General features: G+C 41.3%; 1 protein-coding gene across 1 annotated transcript in view; it reads right to left on the minus strand.

The window, feature by feature from the left end:
- Positions 1–21,919, minus strand: part of TEC (tec protein tyrosine kinase) — a 44,372-nt gene extending 22,453 nt beyond the window's left edge. The window contains exons 1-2 of the mRNA XM_062492750.1: positions 21,881–21,919; positions 6,492–6,673 (exon numbers count right to left, since the gene is read on the minus strand). Coding sequence (XP_062348734.1) covers positions 6,492–6,629 — 138 coding nt within the window. The 5' untranslated portion in view covers positions 6,630–6,673; positions 21,881–21,919. The remainder of the gene's footprint in view (positions 1–6,491; positions 6,674–21,880) is intronic.
- Positions 21,920–22,188: the final 269 nt, after the last annotated feature.

Consider the following 22,188-nt stretch of genomic DNA (forward strand, 5'->3'; position numbering starts at 1 on the left):
ATGCAAACTATATATTGCTGTGAACTGCCATCCATACAGCAAACAATAAAGATGCTAAAGCATGAAGAAATGTAACGTTCATAAGCTCATAGTTAGCTTCATGTTCATGGTCATTGCAAGCTGCTGTAGGATGGAAAGGTTAATTCAAGCATGTTGTGCCCTGTGTGGGAGGACAGCAACCAAACCACACACACAGCACACTTTCAAACTAAAGAGTATCACTGATAAGCAAGTTGAACAACAAAGAGAGAGAGAGAAATATTATGGTGAAAGGTTGTTATGTCGGTTGTTATGTTATGGTGAAACACTGCACAGGTTCATTAGATACGAGGATACTAACAGTCTACACATTGAAAAGGATTCGTAAAATTATGAGCAGATTTGTGTCGCCTTTTGGAAGGACCACACTCATGAGAAACATCAATGTGAAAGTTTTCATACCAACAGACTAGCAGAATATCTCACTTGCACAGACCAGCTCTTTTTAACTATTCACTAGTGAGAAATAAGTACTTTAGCACCTGAGCTTACTTCCTTTCCTTCATCATGAAGAATTTCCCTTGCCTAAAATGCCATCTAGAGCAAAAACCTATAGCCTGGTGGCACTTTCAAGTTCAAGCAAGATGCCCTGCCAGTATTAGCTAACTAAAACCTGTGTAAAGTACATCTCATTTGCTATCATGGCTGTTCTGTAATGCAGCAACAACCTGCTCCAGTTAGGGCCATCCGACTGCCCAGTTCAGAGATACCAGAGAAAGGATTCACAGCAATCAAATTCATTGCCACACAAGGAGAAAGACAATAAACCACGAGCACATGGTGGACAACTCTGATGGACGCAGTAGCTTGGATGCTATTTTTGTGTGGTCTGTCCTGCTGGCTAACTCAAGAGGAATAAATGATGCTGTTCTTTGCAGCCACACTGCAAAGGAGTGTATGGGGCACTTGAACTGTGGGACACCAACCATCATACTGGTAAAATGAGCCCTCCTTTCCACTGTCCAGCTGAAGTGTTTAAAATTTCAGTGATAAGGTGGACTCCTAGACAAACATTTAAGGTTTGAGTTTCCAAACAGACACAGATGAAAGTGCAAATGCATCAATCCTTTGGAAAAAAATCTCCAGGGAATTTTAAGTTGAATATTCAAGATATAAGCTCACTTTTGACAGAAAATGGCTAAATGTACCTAGGGCCATGCATATGTGGTGTTATTTCCACAAATGCCTCCTTGGCATTCAAACCTACACTCCATTCAAGATGAAATTAGCAATTTGGAAAAAGCCACAGAACTTCAGCTAAATTATTGCTGGTCAAAAATACAGAAAGCCATTCCAAATGAGATTGCTTTTAAATCACTGCATGAAATGTTTGATTTTCAAACAAGTCAGCTAATTTCAAAATTGCTTAAATTTGCTTATTGATTTGATACTGACTTATATGTTTGGATTTCTTGGAAGAAAAGAGCTCAGGAAAATGACCAGAAGCACAACTGAAGTATTATACTGAGTTTTCAAACCACACAAAATTGAAAAGAGATTTCCTAATAAAATATTTCATGCTCATGTTTCCTTACTCAAACACTACAAACACCTTGCTGGACAATCTGGTTGCATAGCAAAGTCACACTACAATCCATCTCCAGCTGACACAGTAAGAACAGTGCAGCAGTCCTCAAGAACAAGGAGAAAAAATGCCTACCACCTCCCACTTTCAAACTAGTTACTACCATCTATGTAAATGTGTTTAAAATTGCCTTCGTAAGTCTACAATACATGTTTGAGAACACTACATATCTCAAGTCTTTCTGACTGTAGCATAACCAGCAAAATGTACTTTATATTACATCTCCATACTCAAAATTGGAAGATATTTTACTTCTTCTTTTTACTTTTATACATTCATGACCAGTACTCTGTGCTTGGAGACCAATGCAGTTATATTTCACTGCAGTGAATTTTTGTCTTCATTGTAAATGGACCACACTACATTCAGATTTCAATAGCCACTTTTGCAACATTAGGGGAAAACACAGGAAATACTCTTTCCAACAATGACAGCTGGTAAAAACCATTAAGGGCTTCAAGAAACAACATTAGCTCAGCCTCTCAATTAATATATAATATAGCATATATAACATTTATTAATATATTTTTATATATTTATATATTTTTATATAATCATTGTTAGTCCAATATCGCACAATAGTGCATTGATGCCCTTTCCCCAACAGCTACACTTACTAATTCTCAGAATTTATGACCAATAAAAAAGAGACAAAAACAGAACACATCCCAGCTTAAACAAAATATTCTTATTTCTCACATTAAAAATCTACCTCCATGGTGTTTAAGGCAATTCGGTTCCTAATGTATTTTAATTTTCCAACTTCTTAACATTCTTCTTTTTAACAAACCTAAAGGTGATACTTCTTCCACATTTTTCATCCAACACCATAATGCTCAGAAGTTAAGCAGTAAAACCAAGGTCCTCTTGGCTTCCTATGCAAACTAAGTTTCCCATTATACCAATTACAATTGTAGAGCTTTGTACAGGTGACCCAAACCAGGATTCTCCTTCCATGGGCTTCTGTGTTTTGAAATCAGTCTTGAAATGCAGCCTCTTCTCTGATTCTGTAGCTATGCTCCATCAATACCTCATGCACCTGCTCCATGACTTATAGCAGAGCAGTATCTTTATTAAGGTAATAAAAAGATTATTAAGGTGAAAAAACTGTATTTCTTCTCTTGGCAGCAGTGCAGTTCCAGTTTCACTGCAGGCATGCCCTGTCATTGTGCTATGACAGAAGGCCTGATCTGCTTGAAAACATGTATAGAAAGATTTAAACCAGTTATGAGCAAGTTAAAATATTATTTTATCCTGTTGCTAGTAGTCATTTTTAGGAGATAATAACTTATTACTCCAAGTAAAGTATATGGGACTTTTTCAGTAGATACAACAGGAAAAAACAGAGAAGAGTGGCATCTATAATGTTCAGTTTCTGGTCAATGAGCAAGTGATGTTCCACTTCTGCCTGCACAGAACAATTGAATCTCTCAGCAGCATTTACATGAACATTACTTGCTACGGTTGACAGATTTTTGTTGTCATAAATGTTCCACTTCTGTCACCAGACATACAAAATGTCTAATTATGTCATTTTATTAATAATCCCACCTTGCCCACACTTTGAATATTGGCTAATCTGGTTAATGAAATTTAGTCTTGTTTTTAAAAAGAAGTGGTATGATTATTCACGTGCCCACAAACCCTGGGTTTTTCTTGAACTCTCTCTACTGAACTTCCATAAAAGTTAAAACGGAAGAAAACAAGAAAATGCTTCAAAATGGGCCAACAATCAAACTGGGAATTGCACACTTGCCTAGAGGAGCAGAACTCAACCACCCTTGGCAGACTGCTACCACCGCAGTTAGAGGATTAAATGACGGTGTGAGATGCTCTTGGCTTGGGATTTCCACACTTATTTTACCAATCTGGACTTTGAATACTGCCAAGCCCAAAATTAAATCAGTCTGTACCTATCCTTTCATCTGTCTTGTCTTTATATTCAACCAGCATACACAGTAGTCACATTTATTTCAGCAATAAGTCCCCAGTTATTCAGAGGGGGCAGAATTGTCTTGATGGCTAATAACTTTTTTCTTTTCATATAAATTATCTCAGAATATGCAGTTGTTTTACTGTAAATACATATCCATAGCCATTAAAATTGGCTCTAAAAACCCCAAACAATAACCAAACAAATAATTAAACCCACAAACATCTTTGCCATTTAAGTTATCCAGAGACATAAAGGAATAACTGTGCCAGAGAGATGATCTTAGTCTTCCAGTTGTGATTTTTTTTTTAAAAAGAGACAAAAATACTCGGTATGCTCCTTTAAGATCAGAGCTCGCTATTTTCAGACAACAGTGTTAATAAAATAAAATGCTGATTAATGTTTAAAATAATCTAACATGGGAGGAACAGTGAAAATTAAAATGGTTTGAGGCTGGAAAGTAACGCAGTGTGGCTGAGCCAGTCTAACAGCCTGCTGATGTCAACAGTGGGAGCATCCTGTTCTCCTCCAACACCTGACACAGCCTTGTTAGATCCTGCCAACCCAGCAGAGCACCAATCCAGCAAAAATAAAACCAGATCAAATATCTTTCTGCTGACCTAATTGCAGCCTTCCAGTACCTGAAGGGAGCCTACAAGAAAGAGAGAAACTGTTTCCAAGGGCATGTAATGACAGGACAAGAGGCTCCAACTAAGAGTAGGCTTAGATTAGATTTTAGGAAGCAATTCTTTACCGTAAGGGTGGTGAAGCACTGGAACAGGTTTCCCAGAGACGTGGTGGATGCCCCATCCCTAGATGTGCTCTAGGCCAGGTTGGATGGAGCTCTGAGAAATCTGGTCTAGTGGAAAGTGTCTCTGCCCTGGGTCAGAGGGGTTCGAACTAGATGAACATCAAGGTCCCTCCTGACCCAGGCCATTCTGTGATTCCATGATTAACAATTTTTTTTCAGAGCAGTATGGATTCTAAGAAGGGCCAGTGTGAATTCAACTGAATGGGGGAGTCTGGGAAGGCTAGGACAGGGATGAAATGGACCTGCCTTTTTCAGCAGCAAACTGAGGACATAGCATAGGCATAGTGTGTGTTTTCAGCCCAACTGGCAGTATCTTAGGTGGAAATATTTAAAGAAGTTACTGCATCCTCCACTGAGGGCACTATGGGCTGCCCTGTTTAATCTCACTGCAAATAAAACTGAGAGTTAAACCCCCTCTCAGAGAGATCAACAAGTCAGTCTCCTGGAAAAGCATTTTAGCCAGAGGATATTAACCTGGAGGGCAAAGGGAAAGCTGGAAGGGGAAGACTGGAAGAGGGGAAGCTGGAAGTGGCAACTTCTTAAAAAGTGACAACTAGACCTGCCAAACCTGTTTGCCACATTTCTATTTGATCTGAAAGTAAGCTGACATGGGATAAGCATGCAAGACATATTTCAGAGGGCTTCTTAGCTCCCACTTCTTTACTCTCTGGGAGGAGGCCAGAGTCACCAAAATAGGAGTGACTGACACACTCTGCCATCATAAAATGGGGACATAAAATGCCTGAAAGTAGTGTGCAAAGAGGACTGTGCCAGCAGGGTCCAGCAGCAGGGCCAGAGGCAGCGGGCACAAACTGAAAGACAGGCTCCCTCTGAACATCAGGAAACAATGTTGGTCTTTTTTACTGTGAGGGTGACTGTGCCCTAACATAGGCTGCCAAGAAAAGCTGTGAAGACTCCATCAAAGGAGATGCTCAACAGCCACCTGGATAGAGATATTCAACAGCCAGCGGGTTCTGGGCAGCCAGCTCTGTGTGGCCTTGCTTGAGCAGGGGGCTTGGGTCACATGGCCTCCAGAGGCTCCCTCCAACCTCAGTCTGTGATCTTGTTCTTAATCCCTGTGTCCAAGCTACTTTCAGAGAGAAAACTGCTGTGAGCATCTTGTAACATGCTAAGTGTAACATGCTCATTTCTGGTGCAACCATAAGGTCTTGTAGAGAAATATGCTTAGCAAGCCTTAGCTCTCCTGTGCCCTCTTATTTTATCAGAGGTAAGACAGCCAACACAAGAGGTTGCAGAGTTCCCTCCATTAAGCTTTATGTGTTAAATGGCTTCCCAAGGCATACAACATGTTTCACAAGCTACTGCAGTCATTTTAATCCTCTTCAGCATGTGACAAACATGGAAAGTAGCCTCACACAAGTGGAAAATCTCACCCCCAGCACTAAGGATGTGACAGGGCACTCTGCGGGCAGGTGACCTTGATGAAACTGAGTCTGGAGCTGATTTGAAAAAATGCTGGTCTGAGGATTTGCATAGTTTACACTAATGACTTCCCGAGTAACTGAATTTATACAGAAAGTGGCAACCAGGATGAGTTGTTTGTATGGTCAAAGATAAACTGCTTCCAGCTTCATTTCAATCACCAGGTTGTATGATCCACTCTAATGGATCTCGTCTCTGCTGAACTTGGTCTGCAATGCACTGCTCCTATCAAATGCTCTTTCTCCTGTTCAAATGCAGTTAATTGCCAGGTGTGAATGCAATGGCTTTCACAATACACACAGCTACAAGAAAATGCAATTGTTACTTTTTCTACCTTTTCCCCAACTCATCATCGCACTGATCTTTCAGCTCTCTGGAGAGAGAAAAAAAACAGCTTTGATGACCACTTTTAAACACTGTTTTATATAATTTCTGCCATCCTGGATATGCACTACTTCTCCAATTGAGAACCAATTCACATTGACTCTCAGGTAAGTTATCTACACCTCTGTCAACTTGCATTATAAATAAGAGAAATGCCAGCTCACTTTCATGGCCACTAATGACCATTTTCCCGATCAGCTCCTGATAGCATGATATATGGTAGGAAAAAAAAGCCAGTATCATACAAAAGCAAAATGGAACAAGGGCAATTTGTAGTATAAATCTGTGTCTCCTACCTCCGCTCGACCTTCGTAGTATGTTAGCATAGACTTTGTAAGTACAAAAAGTCTTTCTTTGTAGTTTAAGGGAGAAGTCCTCTTCTTCTGCTGTGATCTTTTAATCAAAGTCTCTTGTAGAATAGTAGTCGTATTCATCTCAGCCACTTGTCAGCTCTCTTCTAGCCATTGAACATCAGTTCCTGTGAAGATGAGGAATAAAACATTACCAGATGTTTGGAGGATCACGGAACTGGAGATGTCTGTAGCAAAGAGAGTTTCTACTTATAAACGAAACTGCCCGGATATACAGAAAGCTGGAGCTCACCTGGAAGTTTACAGAAGTTAATGATTAGACTTAGAAGTTCAGGCTTTGCTCAGCTGAGGGCTGCACTGGCACATACCCAGGAAGCCAAAAGCTGTACGTGACTGGGATAAAATAAGGTGCACTGCAGCCTCTGTCACAGAGAATATGGGTGAGAAGTCTGAAATGTGCTCCAGGCAGAGAGCAGACTGCAACTGCTTCACCACAAACCTGTACAGAAGTTTCTAACCTGTACAGAAGTTTTAATTGCTAAGGTCTGTGCATGTATAAATGCCATTTGTGAAATAGTTTTATATACAGAATTGAAGATCATAGAATCATAGAATATACTGCATGGAAGAGAGCTACAAGGATCTTGGAAGTCAAACTCCTGGCCCCAAGGACAGGACAGCCCCAAGCATTACACCATTTGTCTGAGAGCATTGTCCAAATGCTCCTTGAGCTGTCAGGCTTGGTGCTGTGACCCCCTCCCTGGAGAGCCTGGTCCAGTGCCCAACCATCTTCTAAGTGAAGAACCATCTTCTAATACCCAACCTAAACCTCTCCTGACACAAATTCAGGCTATTCCCTTGGGTCCTGTCACTGGTCATGAAAGAGAAGTGTCTGCCCCTTCTTTTCCCCTCTCAAGGAAGTCGCAACTGCAGTGAAATCTCCCCTCAGTTTCCTCCAGACTGAACATACCAAGTGACTTCAGACACTCTTCATATGGATTCCCCTCTAGGCTCTTCACCATCCTTGTCCTCCTTCAGATACCCCCCAATAACTTAATGTCTTTTTTACATTGTGGGGCCCAAAACTGCACACAATGTTCAAGGTGAAGCTGCCCCAGCTCAGAGCAGAGCAGGACAATCCCCTCCCTTGCCTGGCTGGTGATGCTGTCCCTGATGCATTCCAGGACACTCCAGGCTGGCCCACCTGGGTGCCAGGGCACTGCTGACTCTTGTTCATCTTGCCATTAACCAGGACCCCCAGGTCTCTTTCCATAATGCTGCTTTCCAGCCTCTCATTCCCTCGTCTGTAGACAAAACCAGGGTTGCCCCATGCCAGGTGCAGAATCCAGAATGTGCCCTTTTCAAACTTCATATTGTTGATAATTGCCCATCTCTCTAATTTGTCAAGGGCTCTCTCTCTTTCTGCCCTTGAGGCAGTCAAAAGCTCTTCCCAAATCAGTATTTTTGGCAAACTCATTTAGTATTCTTTCAATCTATTCAAGTTGTTTATGAGGATGTTGAAGAGTGCTGGGCCTACAATGAAGCCCTGGAGAACTCCACTAGGGACCAGTCATCAGCCTGATGTAATCCTATTTACTGCAAGCCTTTGCTCCTAAGATGGATCAGTGAAAGTAGTTTTGAAAATTTACCCCAATTTTATTAATGAAAATTTTCAGACACAAATAGTTGTTTAGAAGATGTCAGTTGGAGAACAAAAAACTTAAGCTTATTTTTCAGAAACTGCTATACATATGCCTTCCAACTTCTGTTTAGAAAGACTTCACGCTGACCATCAAAATCAAGCAAATTAATTCAGACAGGTTTGGTCTGTAGTGTCAAGCTGCTTTAAGTTCTACACCGTGGCTGATACACCCACAGCTTTGCTAATTTTTTTGCACACCCACTTTGCTTGCTAATTTGGCTCCAGGGTCCTTCCGGAGACATAGTCAGGCAATCTCTCTGCTCTTTGCAATGATGCCAGCTTAAACACAGCTGACCTCCTCCCTCAGCAACTCACCACTGTCCCGTCATGCCACCCTGCCCTGTGCAGGTGCAGGTGTTCCTCCTTCTGGGCTGGGAAGCAGGTTAGGGAGGGGATCCAACCAGACATTTCATCATGCAGCAGAGGCAGCTGCCTGCACAGACACATTAAATGAAGTGGCACAGAGGCAGGAATGAAGGGTGTGGGAGAGGCTGTGGAGAAGCTGTTCCAGAAATCTTTTTCCCATTCCCTTTAGCTGTGCTCACTTTCTGCCAACCCTGCCCATGGAGAGCAGCTCAGGCTAGAGCAGCACAGCTGGAGCTGAAGCCATGGCTTGAAGAAGGAACAGCAGCATCTGCTGAGGCACCAGTGACTGTGAACAATCTCTCAGCTGTGTGGAGGGGCGGGGGGATAGCCCAGACCAAAGCCCTAGAGTAAAACAAAAAAATCATTCCTTTTTCACAGGGCTTACTTTATGCACCTATTTACTTCTTAGGGTATTTCAGAATTCACTGGGGAAATGGCATGCACATTTTTCTCTGCAGGCAACATAACTTCAGCATGGACAAAACAGTACATTTCACAGAATTGTGGCAGAGAATCTTGAAAAACCACAAACCTCCTCACAACATTGCCTTACACGATTCAATTTTTAATAAAATCAAATGCAGAAACCCCTCACTTTAGGGTGTCTCATTTTGTGAACGATTAATTGCTGTCACAATACATGAAATTACACCCTTTGCCTTCCAGTCTAGTCTTGATGCTACTTTTCACTCCCTGGTTTGACCAGCTGAGCTCTCATATCCCATGCTACTGCTATCTCAACAGCTGGAAGTAGTTGTTAACAGCTTTAAAATATCCTTTCCTTTCCTAAGAATGCCTCCTCCTATGTTAAAAAAAAAAAAAATATTCAGTGGTTTAAATAGAACTACAAAATAAGACCAGGCTAGGATGCATAAGTAAATATTGATTATTTGGCTGCAAATGATGATTATTATCAATAATCTCTTTTTGTTATTTCCCTTCTTCTGAAATGCATACACATACATATTTTGTTGGCAATCTGTCATACTGCATTCTGGAAAGAAGGCAGACTTTTTTCATCAGTAATTGTCTTGGATATGTTATTTAGCTACTAAAGCTGACCAATTCTAATTTGTTGCCCTTCTAAAAATAAATCTGCAACCTTAAAGGTAATTGCAGAAGGAAGAATACTACCACAAACTGAAAATACAAACATTATCTAAAAAATTAAAAGTCAGTATTAACTTTCAGACCAGCTTAATGCACACAAAACTTTAAGGGATCCCATCACAGGCTCTCCCACTCAAAACAATTCTACTGTTCTCAATAGTAAAAATCCTCTGCCTGTACTTAACAAAAACATAATTATTTTCCACTTTAAAAAATGAACTCAGAGATCCCCAGAATGCTGCATAAGAGAGTGCATGAAGGATTCAAAGTTAACTATAATTTCAAATCTCAGTACTGATAATGCTAATACATTTCATTTCTCTACCAGGTTACATTAACATGACACAAGAATCAAAACAATCCTTTTGACAAAATCAGGGTTAAAAATATAAACATCAGTAAAAGTCTGCACTTGGTAGCTACACTGAATTATCTCTGCTATGAAGATTTCAGCAGATTAGAACCAGTTTCCCAGGTCACAAGATCAGCCTTTGAATCTGCATTTGTTCACAGAAACCTGTTTTATTTGGGGTAATTTCCAAGACAATGGCTCTAGATACATTTCTGTTTTGATAAATAGTACTCAGGATAACTGAACCCTCACCTATTATTCTGAAAGTTCTTTTTCAGAATAGCAATGCTCCCTTAAGAAGCGTTGCAACAGCCACACTTAGCTCTTATCAAGCCCATGTATCACTACTTCTCTTCAGTACAGTTTTAGACATTTTCTGCACACTTTCCCTTCCCCTGCTTCCCCCCAAATACTCCTTCGTTCCCAGACCATCCCTCAGAATATGAAGCTGTTTGCATGACACATTGTTATCTTGTTATAAACAGCTGTGGGAGTTTTGGGCTGACACCCAATATAAACTTTTCACAATAACACTCGTGCCAAGGAATTACCTTGCTCCCTGCCAACCTTGGTTACACAATAACAAATATGAACTAATTTGCAGAGATGCTGAAGACTCAGAATTATGGCAGAAATCAGGAAGACTTACAGATTCATAGCTTTTCTCAGGGCAGGAAAACATACTCAATTTTAAGTAACAAAATATCTGCATCAGCTTGTGTTTCCCATCTTCACGTTATATACAAGTATTAATCTGTACAGCCATGAAGTCACCATACACCTTCCTCAAAACAAATGAAAACATCTGTTCAGATAAGCCTTCTAAGTCAATATTGGTCCAAATGCACAAAGTACATTTTCACTTGTAGACAGAGCTTCTTATGCATGCCACCTTTCCCAATTTTCACGGGGGAAACTGAGCCACCAAGTGATGTGGTAAGCTCAGGTGTTGCAACACCTCCCACCCCACATATCTTCTGGTTCCCACTCTCAACTCCCAGACTGTGTTTGTTTATTGAAACAATTAGTCACTGTAAGCCAGCTGGACTGCAAGCACCTTCAACATTCAAAGAGGTGGATAAATGTATGATGCTCCCAATGCAAGCAAAAAAGAGAAAGTGCATCCAGTCTGATCAGGGTTTCTCTGATGAAAACGTAACAAGTAATTGTCACTTTTTAAGGCACAAATCTTTGCACCACACAGTCGTTTCATTCACAAGAAAAAAACGCATTTTGAAAAACACACCTGAAACAATACAAAAGGAACACTAGGAGGAAATATTTGTGGCTGAAAAGAAAATTAAAAGCAAGGTGGAACTGTTTTCTGAGTTTCAACACCTCCTTAGTGATGGTAAAATTTCCCTAGGAATTTGTGTCCTTCAGGGCAAAGTCTTAATGCTAAACTGATGGGCAATCAAGACAGACAATCCCTCTTAGAAATCAGCATCCACAGCTTTCTGACTTGGATTTCATGCATGGCACACAACTGCCCTTTTTCAGATTTGGGACGCACCAATCCAAACCCATACCAACTCCTGATATGGATATTTAACATTGAAAATGTATCTCCTAGGGCAGTAGATTAAAAAAAATAAATAAAAGTATAGAATATTCATTACTTCAGTTTTTTAAAGTATCAGTCAAAATGTTGATTTTTAAAACCCAAGCAATACCCTGCAATCCTTCCTCAAATCTGTAAGTTTCAGAATACTTTTCCTCCTTCATTTTATTTAATTCAGATCTCAGTTTGCTGATCAAGCTCATATTGTGTCCCTGCAAATGTCTGCAGTGGGGCAGGCAGCACAGCACAGTGCTCCTCTGAGTAGAAAGCAGAAACAGTACAGAAGGAACAAGAAAAGGAGAACTCCTTACTCTGTTTTTTTCTGCTGGAGCTTCTGTTGCTTTATCATGAAACTATGAACTGAGTTACATGTGACAGTTATTTACATAAGTGCCCAGCACAGGCTTATTTGAATAATTACTATTCAGTGTAAGCAAGGGTTGCAAAGTACATTCTTGTATTGCCTTTTTGCCCCATATCTAAGGTTGCAAATTCAAACTAAAAAAATAAAATAAAATACAACTGCTAATCCCTGTTCAAAAGGTAAATTTCACAGAAATGCAAATACAAAAGAGATAGGCTTTAGCGAAAATCCATCATAACTTCAAAATTCAAATTCAGGGGGAAAATACTGTAATAATATACAAAATGCATCATATCCAGAAAAAGGAGAGATTTAGATTAGAAATATTTAGATTTACTTTTTTCCTCCTTTATTTTTTTTTAACAGCAGACTCTCAGAAACCACTTCTGTCATATGCAAGTTTGGATTTTTTTATAAATAACTGTGACAAATGTAATTTGGGGGGACTACTTTCTAACGGATTTCAAAATTATAGCCAAAGATTTGCAAAAACTTGTTTTCTCTTCGAAAATCAGCCAAACAATAAATGGCTAATTTTACACATAATCAAATGCTGTGAAAACAAAATTCATATTTGTCAGTACGAAATATAGGTTTAAAAGTAAACAGGCTAAGGGATAACCCTGTGACAATTCTGATTGGAGATTCTGTCCATGTGACATTGCCAAATAGTCTTTATTCAGCTGAAAGGTGCTCATGTACACAGAAAGAGCATTTTATCACAGTCAGAACCAGTTTTCCAAAATCTCTTGGAAACAGGTTAACTACATTTTACAAAATACATAATTTGTTTCCTTTTAGCATTCTAACTTAGGTGGTTGGGGTAAGCAAAGAAAACAATGATGACAAGTGATGGTCCCTCTTAGGGTCAGCTGACATTGAAGTGGTTTGGTGGTCACCCAAACTGGAACATCAGCTCATCAAGCATGGCAAAAGAGAAGATGAGCCCAAGTGCACAGAACAGCTCAGGAAAAATGGTAAGAGCACCAAAAGGGTTTCTTTTCCCCTTACAATGATGATTTAGTGGAATGACATGTACACATCTCCAAATCATTTATAAACTCAGCTATAGCTCCTTACTGGGATTTCCTGCAATCCCTATGCTCCAGTTACTAAGTTATCCTTTCACAGCTTTAGAGGGCACCTTCTTCACAACAAAATTATTCAGGAAATTTATGAAATAAAAAATACATTATTACCAGCCATGATGAAGAAAACATGTTGACATGGGCATTTTTTACATGAAATTATTTAGCGCTAAGTTTGAGCTAGCAACGCTGTGGGATAGTGTGAGATACCATACAAAAGATGGACTGACAGTTTTCACTATCCTCAACTCCTCTAGGGCAGAGTACTTGTAGTTTTCTTATTTCTCCCACACAAAAACTTTGTAATATTTATAAACTTGCATTGAGTATTTTGCCTTCAGTTTATTCAGACCAAAAATCTCTGTCATTTGTAATGTTCTCTGCTGCAAGACAATAAAGCTGAAAATTATTTTGGGACATGGGAAAGCAAGGCACAAAAACAAAAGGACTTTGAAACTTCAGTATTTGTAATTAAGCCTTAAAAGGCAGACAGCAGATTTGCCCAGGTCCAGACTTTGTAGATCAGGTTTATTTTTATTCTAAATACCATGTATAAAGCAGAGTGAAAATGGCAAACAGTTTTCTGTTGTCATCCAGCAGGTTTTGCCCTCTATGGTGCCATCACCAGCACTTCAGAATGCTGCAAGAAGTTTGACTGTAGCTAGCAAGATGAGGCAGAGCATAAAGAGATTTTTTTTGATTCACTTGTGCAGCATAAAGGTCTGGTGAAGAATATTGGCTTGGTTTACCTGCACAAATATAATTGACCCTCACCTGACAGAGAAAAGGTAAAAGATAAAGAACTGAGAGGGAAGGACAGGATCTGAACTGGGAAGAGGTATGTGGTGTACTGGTCCCTTTTACATATTTATGTATCTTCGAAAGGAAACAATCTGCTTTATTTCAACAAGTGTTTTCAAAGTAAGGTTAGAGAGGGACATGGAAGAACTGACTCCAAACTTGCATGGCATTGGTTTGGAGGAGCAGAAGCTCCTAAAGAGCAGAGTCTATATGCTTCACTTCTACATAGACCAAGGCTACTCCACCACTACCCCACTGGCTGGACATTTAGTAAAGCAGAGTGCTGCTTCCACCTTTTTTTTCCAGAAGTCCCCTGCCAATAAGAAGGGAAAAGAAATTATAATACTTACTAAAGAAACATTCAAAGATGAGATTGGCAAAGGAAATGGGCAATTCTTGTGCAAAAGATTTTCCTACTTCTCCAAGAAGCTGAAGATTTAGAGGGCTGGAAAAATAAAAGCTCCATTGAATCAGAGGTTGAACCTATTGAATCAGAGGTTGAATCTAACTCTGTTGAAGAGTCCTAAAGCTCACTATCAAGTATGAGGACAACTGCTACTGTACACAAAACTGCAAATATGAGAATAACAAATCAAATCTATGGGAAAGAAAAATATAAAAAGAAAATAGGTCAACGGTGCCTGAGGGTATCCCCCTTTTCAACTACCATAAAGGAGTCAATTTAATTAACTTTCTTCACAATTTGAACTTGTCTCCCCAAATGCTAAACAATCTCGGGTAAGCACATGATATCTTACACCAAAAACAAGCTCAATTTATTTCAGTATTCAAGACACTCTTTTGACACGGTCTAACCCAATACATACAAATTATGACTGTCTTTATGCACAGGGAATAACTAATACTTCCTCAGTTACTTCGCTTTCCAAACACTCCAAGACCTTTTTTCCCTAAGCAACTGCATGTTCTCCATCTGCTAGGCTCCGTGGAAGCTAAACAGTAAGAAATACTTCAACAAACATGAGAACTTCTACTGAAGACAAAGCTGAAAATTTGATTCAGATGATGAATTATTGGCCCGTCTCACATGAAGACTAATGGATGTATTTACCTTCAAAGTCTTTATTTTGAAGTAGTATTATAAGGCCACTTGGTAAATGTTGCTTTTTCACACCTACTGAGTCCTGTCAGTTGGGACTAGTCAGTCAATAGGTGTGAAAAAGCAACATTTATCTATATCTAAACAATATATCTAAAGTTACAGGTCAGAACTGCCTTCTGCGCAGGAAAAACCCAAGGCAGTGGGTGGGGATCAGAAAATATCTAAGTTCTCATTTGTTGCATTTTCCCGTGTTGTCCTCCCAGGATACATCCCCCTCCACTACAAAACAAGCACAAGAGATCTAACACAAAATGACCGACCATTTACAATTCAGCTGAGATGTTCAACTACTGTTCCCATGCGTGGCAAAGCAGTGATGTTGGCAAGGTCAGCGTGCTTATCTTGCAATTCCAGACTCTCTTACTCTGTTATGTTGGATAGGTGTGCTTATTTTGGCTGGGGTAGAGTTAACGTTCTTCACAGTGGCTAATACAGGGCTGTGTTTTGAAACAGTGTTGATAATACAGAGATGGCTTTGTTATTGCTGGGCAGTGTTTGCATAGAGCCAGGAACTTTTCTGCTTTTTGTACTGCCACACTGGCAGGGAGACGGGGGATGTATGGGAAATTAGGAGAAGACACAGCTGGGACAGGTGACCCAAGCTGACCAAAGGGGTATTCCAGACCATGTGACATCACCTCAGTATGCAAAGTGGAGGGGGAAGGAAGAGGAAGGGGAGACTTTTGGGGTTATGGTGCTTGTCTTCCCAAGAAACTGCTTTGCATGATTAGACCTGCTTTCCTGAGGATGGCTGAACACCTGTCTATCCACAGGAGGTAATGAAAGAAATCCTTGCTTTTACTTGCATTTCAGTCACTCGCTAATAAAGTATCCCCATACAGGACTGAAAAGCCAGGCTGTGACCTTGAAGAATTTCTTCTTCGCACACTGTGCATCCTAAGCAATAAGGAACACCAAAGGACTTCAGCTTCATTCATGTCAATATATATGTATTAATTCAGAGGAAAAGTTTCTCACTGAATCTGAAAACAAACACAACTGACGCAGGCTGTGGTCTTGGGTTTTCCCTTTTCCTCTGGCTAATGCAAGGTAGTGAGCATCTCTACCAGAGCAGCTGGTATCTCTGCTCTGCTTGATGTCAGATCTCAGAGATTGAGGTGTTTCAACTGTTGCAAGTTAAACCGGGAATGAGAGCACTTGTCAGGTGTCACAAGACATTTATGGTCTTAAGGAACAGCATTCAGCTCAAACTCTTTGAGGCATCGTGCAATGCAGTCATTAATGCTTGATGGTATCTTACTCAGCTCTACTTATCTGTGGTGAGACACAAGGATATTAGAGAATCAATCAAATATCGTCAGAACTTGGGCTACCATAATCCAGTCCCATTAAGGTCAAAATTACAAGAAGTAAAGTTAAGGCACTGCAAAGGTAAGATAAGACAGTCCTTTATGTTTAGGTCTCAGGTTTTCATTAGGATTGCCTGCGTCACATTCACATTGACTTTCAGAGTTAGTTTCAGGTTAAGAGATCCAGAAAAGTAGCTAAACCAAATTGAGGGAATTTTGCTGCTTGCCCACAACTTTTATCTTTTTCATCAGAAAGCTGTAATCCCCTTCATGGCTGGAGAGAGTAGCTTGGTGGGAAGAGAAACCAGCTGTGGTGGCAAAGAGGCTGCCTGCAGCCCCTGACACAGAACAATGGCCCTCCTCTCACTGCTCTCACCCTCCACAGCCTTTCACCATGCCATTCTCCAAACTCTCTGCTGATAAAGCAGATCCTCACAGTTCATCTCACACACTGCAGCTGTAAATGTTTCCTTCCAACAACCAAACTTGCTATATTTGAGGTCCACTGAGGATGACTGATTGCCAGCCTGCAGCTCTGAGGAGGAGGTGGTCCTCATGGCTGACTGTGACAAAGCAAACTGAAACAACAGTCCAGCCAGCCATGGTCTGAATGAAACAGCAAAATCACATGTGGCTACATAACTAAACATGCAACAGATTATGTGTAAACAAGCTGAATTCAAGTTGCAATAGCAGTTTTGAACCAGCCACTCTTAATACTGGAGTGTTAGATCTCTTCCTGTAAAAAAAATATTATTTTAAGCACCTTTTCTAGATATAGATTAGGTAGAAATTTTTATTTCAAAAGATTCCAAAATATACCTAAGATTACCAGTTTAGAGGATCTCCCGTGGGACAGAGAAAGGCCCATTCAGCTCAACTCACTTTGCACATCCCCTGAACTGAGTCACACAATCCAAGGTGGGAGAGTGGCCACTCTTCTCCTCCTGCCATGGCACTGGGAATTGACATGGTCTGCAAGTTCAGCTGGGAAGACGTGCTCAGAATAGGGGCAGGGAGGCAGGTAAAACACACACACAGTTAATTTTTCTGCCAGGGTATGGAGCTCGCCCTGTGATGCAGGACATCCTGTAATCCACAGGACAAGTAGCAACCTTGAATCTATTAGTATAGGTAGTAAAATTATCTCACCTGCCCTGTAAGCTAGCACAGCAAATCTGACAAGATTTGTTCACAGGGCTGCCTAGGACAGATTTACAATGTTCAGCTAAAATGAAAGGGCGGATATCACCTGGACTGAGGGTGAGTTATGCAGCTATCCTGCAGAAAGGAAAAAAAAAAAGAAACAAACAAAAAAACCAAACAAACAAAGAGAGCCTTTTTTGTTTGTTTCATAAACATAAATGGTCAGGAGTTTGTCCCAGTCTAGTGTACAGTTCATACTCCCTGGAAGGGCAGGAACCCAGTGTCCTACCGAGACCCTCTTTCAGAAGGAAGAATTCTGCTTTCTTTACTACTCAAAGCCATGCTTTTCTGTCCCACATTCAACTGAAAAAAAGACCTAGATCTTACAAATTAATCCGATCACAGTCTGTAAAAGGCACAAGGCTGAATGAAACCCCTCCTCACAGGAAACTCAGCTGTGACCTACTTGAGCCTACATGAAGTTATACTCTATGTGTGGCAAAGTGGTACGGATTCACATATGTGCTGATAAGAGAAATGGAAATGAGAAAAAGCAGGAGTGCCAAGAAAGCCTTTGCTCAGGTCCCACATCCCTCAGCACACTACTACTTCCTTTTTCCCTGCATTTGTTTAATGTTGCGAAGGATTTTTACCTTAGGAGATGAAACAGAGTAGCCAAGTTGGCAGCCCGGTGCTTTGCTTCAGCAGAGGAGCTGTGACCACAAACATGGCCAAACACTTCTCCTTCCCATTACCAAAACCTGAGTCCCACAGCTGGCCTCAGCAGATGGGAGACAGCTCATGTACATCAGCTGTGGGCCAGGCTCAGACTCTCCCAGAACAACTCCTCTTTTTGCAGCTGGCTCCTTCAAACCCTATCTGCTGCCCACCACACAAAGGCAGGACCACATCATGCTAAGCGTGAGCTTTACTGAACTGCCCAGAAAACAGGACAGTCATAGAACCAAGAGGTGTCTTTCAGCAAAGAATGTGATTTCCTCCTAAATGTTTGGGTATTGTCCACACCAAATACAAGTTCTAGCTGATGTTATTCTCCCTAAGAAAGGTAAACCCTGCCCATGATGGACGGACCTACTCTCAGGAGACTTTGGTAATTCTTCCCAAGATTTCATGACCCCATCTGAACACAGTGGCCACACTTCACAGTACTTGTAAGAAATGGCTTTCTCTCCATCACACATCCGTGCCCCGGAAATGCAAAAACCTGCTCCCCTCCCCACAAAGCACCTTCTACAATGAGACTATCTTCACATGGGTACATAGTTGCATATCTGTTTTTCAAGGTTTTACCTCACGTGGTGTTTTCCTGACTCTGAATCATAGCCCGTGCAGCTGAGCCAGGGCAGGGGATGACTGAGAACTGCCGGTGCTGTAATGGCCACGGGGCAGTGCTCAGTTGCCCAGTTCCACTTCTGCCACACCAGACAAAGAGGATAGGTGTCCACCCAAGCACTAATTTCCCTCCTTACACATTGCTTTCTTTCCTAATACTTTTTCCTTTGGAAAATACACTTGGAAAAACAGACCAGAAGCAGGAGAGCAGAATGCACCTCTGCCTGAGGGCTGGCAGAACAAACTGGTGATTTGCTGCTAGAAGTAAACCACTCCATTAACAAAAATACATTTCTTGAGGCCTGAGTGGTCACTTGGTAAAGCACCAGTGCAATTTCATGGGTTTCTGGAGAGTTGTGTTCCATTATATCAGTAATACCTCTAATGCCTAGTGCTAGCATGAGGTCCTGGCCAGAAGAATTAGGGTAAATTGGGCTGATCCCTCCTCAACAAAGAGCAAAGGATGCAGCCAGTGTAGCGAGAGTCTTCCCCTTGCATTTTGCATAATGGAGAAAGCTATGGGTACGAGCAGGTAATTTAATGAACTTCACTGCTCTAATTTTCACGGTGCAACAACGGTGACCATAGCCAAGACTTTCCAGACAAGGTATTGGTAATTCTGTGCAAATAGATGCATCTATATAATAATAAAAGTATATGTAGCACAAACACAAAAATATATTATATATGTCCTTCGGGAGCACATATGTGTAATTAAGAATATAAAAGGTCCGCCATCTCAGGCTTTCTTCATTATGCCAACCTGTACTTCACTCTGAGTACAATTGTTTTCTACACTTTCCAGTTTTTATAGTTCCTTACACTGCTTCTGCAGGAGAGTCATTGTAGGCTGCTACAACTGATTATTTGGCATGCACAGATCTTCCTTTTTCAAAGAACGGTTCCAAGTTCAGCGGTGAAAAGGTAATAAGTTACTGAAAAAATTCAAACTAAGTAAAAGTAGAAAAACATCTTAGACATAGACATCAATGGTTAACAAAGGCTAAAGACTATTTTCCATGACCTTTGCATTGACAGCAGGCAGCACAGACTTCCATTGTCTAAGAAACAGAAAACGTTTTGCATATTTGAGGTATAAACATTTGTATGAAACTTATAAAATTTTGCACCTTATCTTGGGCATCCAGTTTATGAGATAACACAATGAATGAAATATACAATAGGTTGTACCTACATTTTCTTGATGTTTCCAAGCAATTCTGTTAAATTAAGCACTTCCCAGCTATTTTAACTACATTACAGGATATCACATATCATGGCATTTCTGAATACAATGTTGTTTCAGGGCAAGATGAAAAAATATGGAGCTGATATTGTTTTATATTGTTTATTTATTGTTTATCTATTATTTTTCTCTCTTTTTATCTACTGTAGGCAGCCTAGTGGATGCGCTACAATGCCAAATCCACAACGCCTACAACTAAGTAGTAAAATGTTATTTAACTTAGGACATAGTTCAAGCTGCCTCACAGTCAATGGTTTTAAAATATTTCAAAGACTTTAAAAATTCTACCTTAACATAAAAAAAAGATGGTACAAATGATATAAATTTTGAAGGGCTAATGAAAGCAAGTCTGGCAATTGATAGCCAGAGTTCCTTCAAGACAGAGGTGTAAGTGCCAGTATAGTTTTGATTTGCACACCTATGAGATTACCTTATCAAAACAAAAAAAGTGCCAAACATAATCAAGCTGCTCTGCTTTCAGTGGTTTCAGCAGACAAGCTCACATAGAAATCATCCATTTGGTTCAAAACAATCATAATATTCATTTAGAAATTTAGAGGAACAAATAAGGCACTAAGTGCAGAGATAATTGTGATCATTTCATGATAAAATGTATCTCACAAAAAATAAAACATAAAATAAGCCCCAGAGAAGCATAAAGCATATCAGAGGAGAGTCTGATAGCAAATGAGCCCTTTCCTGCTGTCCCCTTAGAAACCACAACTATCAAATGGCTATGAGTAACTCCCATCTGGGAGCTACCTCTCCACCTGCAAGAGGAATACCCAGCAAACAAGACCAGGACACCTAAAGGGCCTCCTCCACACAGGTGACATGATCTGAGCAGCACAGCTGGTGTGTTAGAAGGAAAGACAAGCACATGCTTTCTGATAGCCCAAAATACTCTAAATATTTATATAAGAGCAGTAATTAATAACCCCTCTTCCAGTCTCTGAAGAGTTTTGAGAAACTGAACAAAACTTCATCTTCTGTCATGGGTCAGACAGTCAGAGTATCAGAACCACTCTAAAATGAAAACAAATGCTCCAGAAGCAAGTACTCGCAAGACACCTTTCTGCCTGCATTTCTGCTACAGTCAGTTTTTCCATCCATAGAGTATTTGACTCATAAGACAACCCTAAGTATTTCAGAATAGTATCTGTCATTTCAAGCAGGGAGCTCACGGCCATGCCTGTCCTAAAAGTTCAGTTTACAGCTCAAATAATGACGCGTTCCAACTTTTAAGGGTGCAGAAAGGAAGCCTGTGGAAAAGCACCACGCGAGTCTCGTCACCTACTGAACAAACAACAGGTGTGCTGTATCCCAGCACAGGGCTATGTGAGAGCATTCACTGCCAAAAAAAGCGTAACCCAATGTGGGACAGAAAGCAGCAGGAGTTATCAGGATAACTGAACTCAACAGGAGGCAACTTTTCCCTTGAGACGAGGCGAAACAGTCTTACCAAAGCACAGTGGTTACATGGAGGTAAGACTCGGGGAAGAAAGTAGCATAAACAAGGAAATACTCAGCAAGGTTGCCTTTCAAATTTATTTGGCAGCCGGGGCCACAGCCCCTTATATTACACAGTTAGAGCAATTTTAAGCAAAGGTTTAAAAGCCGGCTTTTGTCACTGCTCCCGCTTGCAGCTGCTGCGACACCCGCGCCCCCGGGCAGCAGCCCCCGCGCTCTGGCACACGCTCGGACCCGCCATCGGCTGCGGCGGGCTCCGTGCGCCGGCACCCCGGACAGGTCCCCGCGCTGGGGCAGCCCCGGCCGGCGGAGCGCTGCACGGAACAGCCCCGCTCCCCCAGCGGGCCGGCCCCGCCGCTCGGCACCCCCGGCTCTGCCTTACCTGCGTGTCCCGGCCGCTGTCGCGGGAGGAGTCCGGACGCCGGCGGCGTGGAGGGAGAGAGGGAGGGAGAGAGGCACCGTCCTGCCTCGCTCCGGCCCGGGAAGGCACCTCCTCCTCCTCCTCCTCCTCCCGCCGAGCACGGCTCCCCGCGGAGGAAGCGGCGGGGGCGGCCGCACTGCCCTGGCGCCCTCCGCACTTGGGGCGGGTACGGCACGGCGAGAAGCTGAACTGAAATGTCCCACACCCCCTAGACCCATCGGGAGCTGTCTGGAATACTGTCCGTGAAGTACAAGAAGAAAGCAAATTGC

The sequence above is a fragment of the Cinclus cinclus genome, chromosome 5, assembly GCF_963662255.1.
Source record: "Cinclus cinclus chromosome 5, bCinCin1.1, whole genome shotgun sequence".
Classification (NCBI taxonomy): Eukaryota; Metazoa; Chordata; class Aves; order Passeriformes; family Cinclidae; genus Cinclus; species Cinclus cinclus.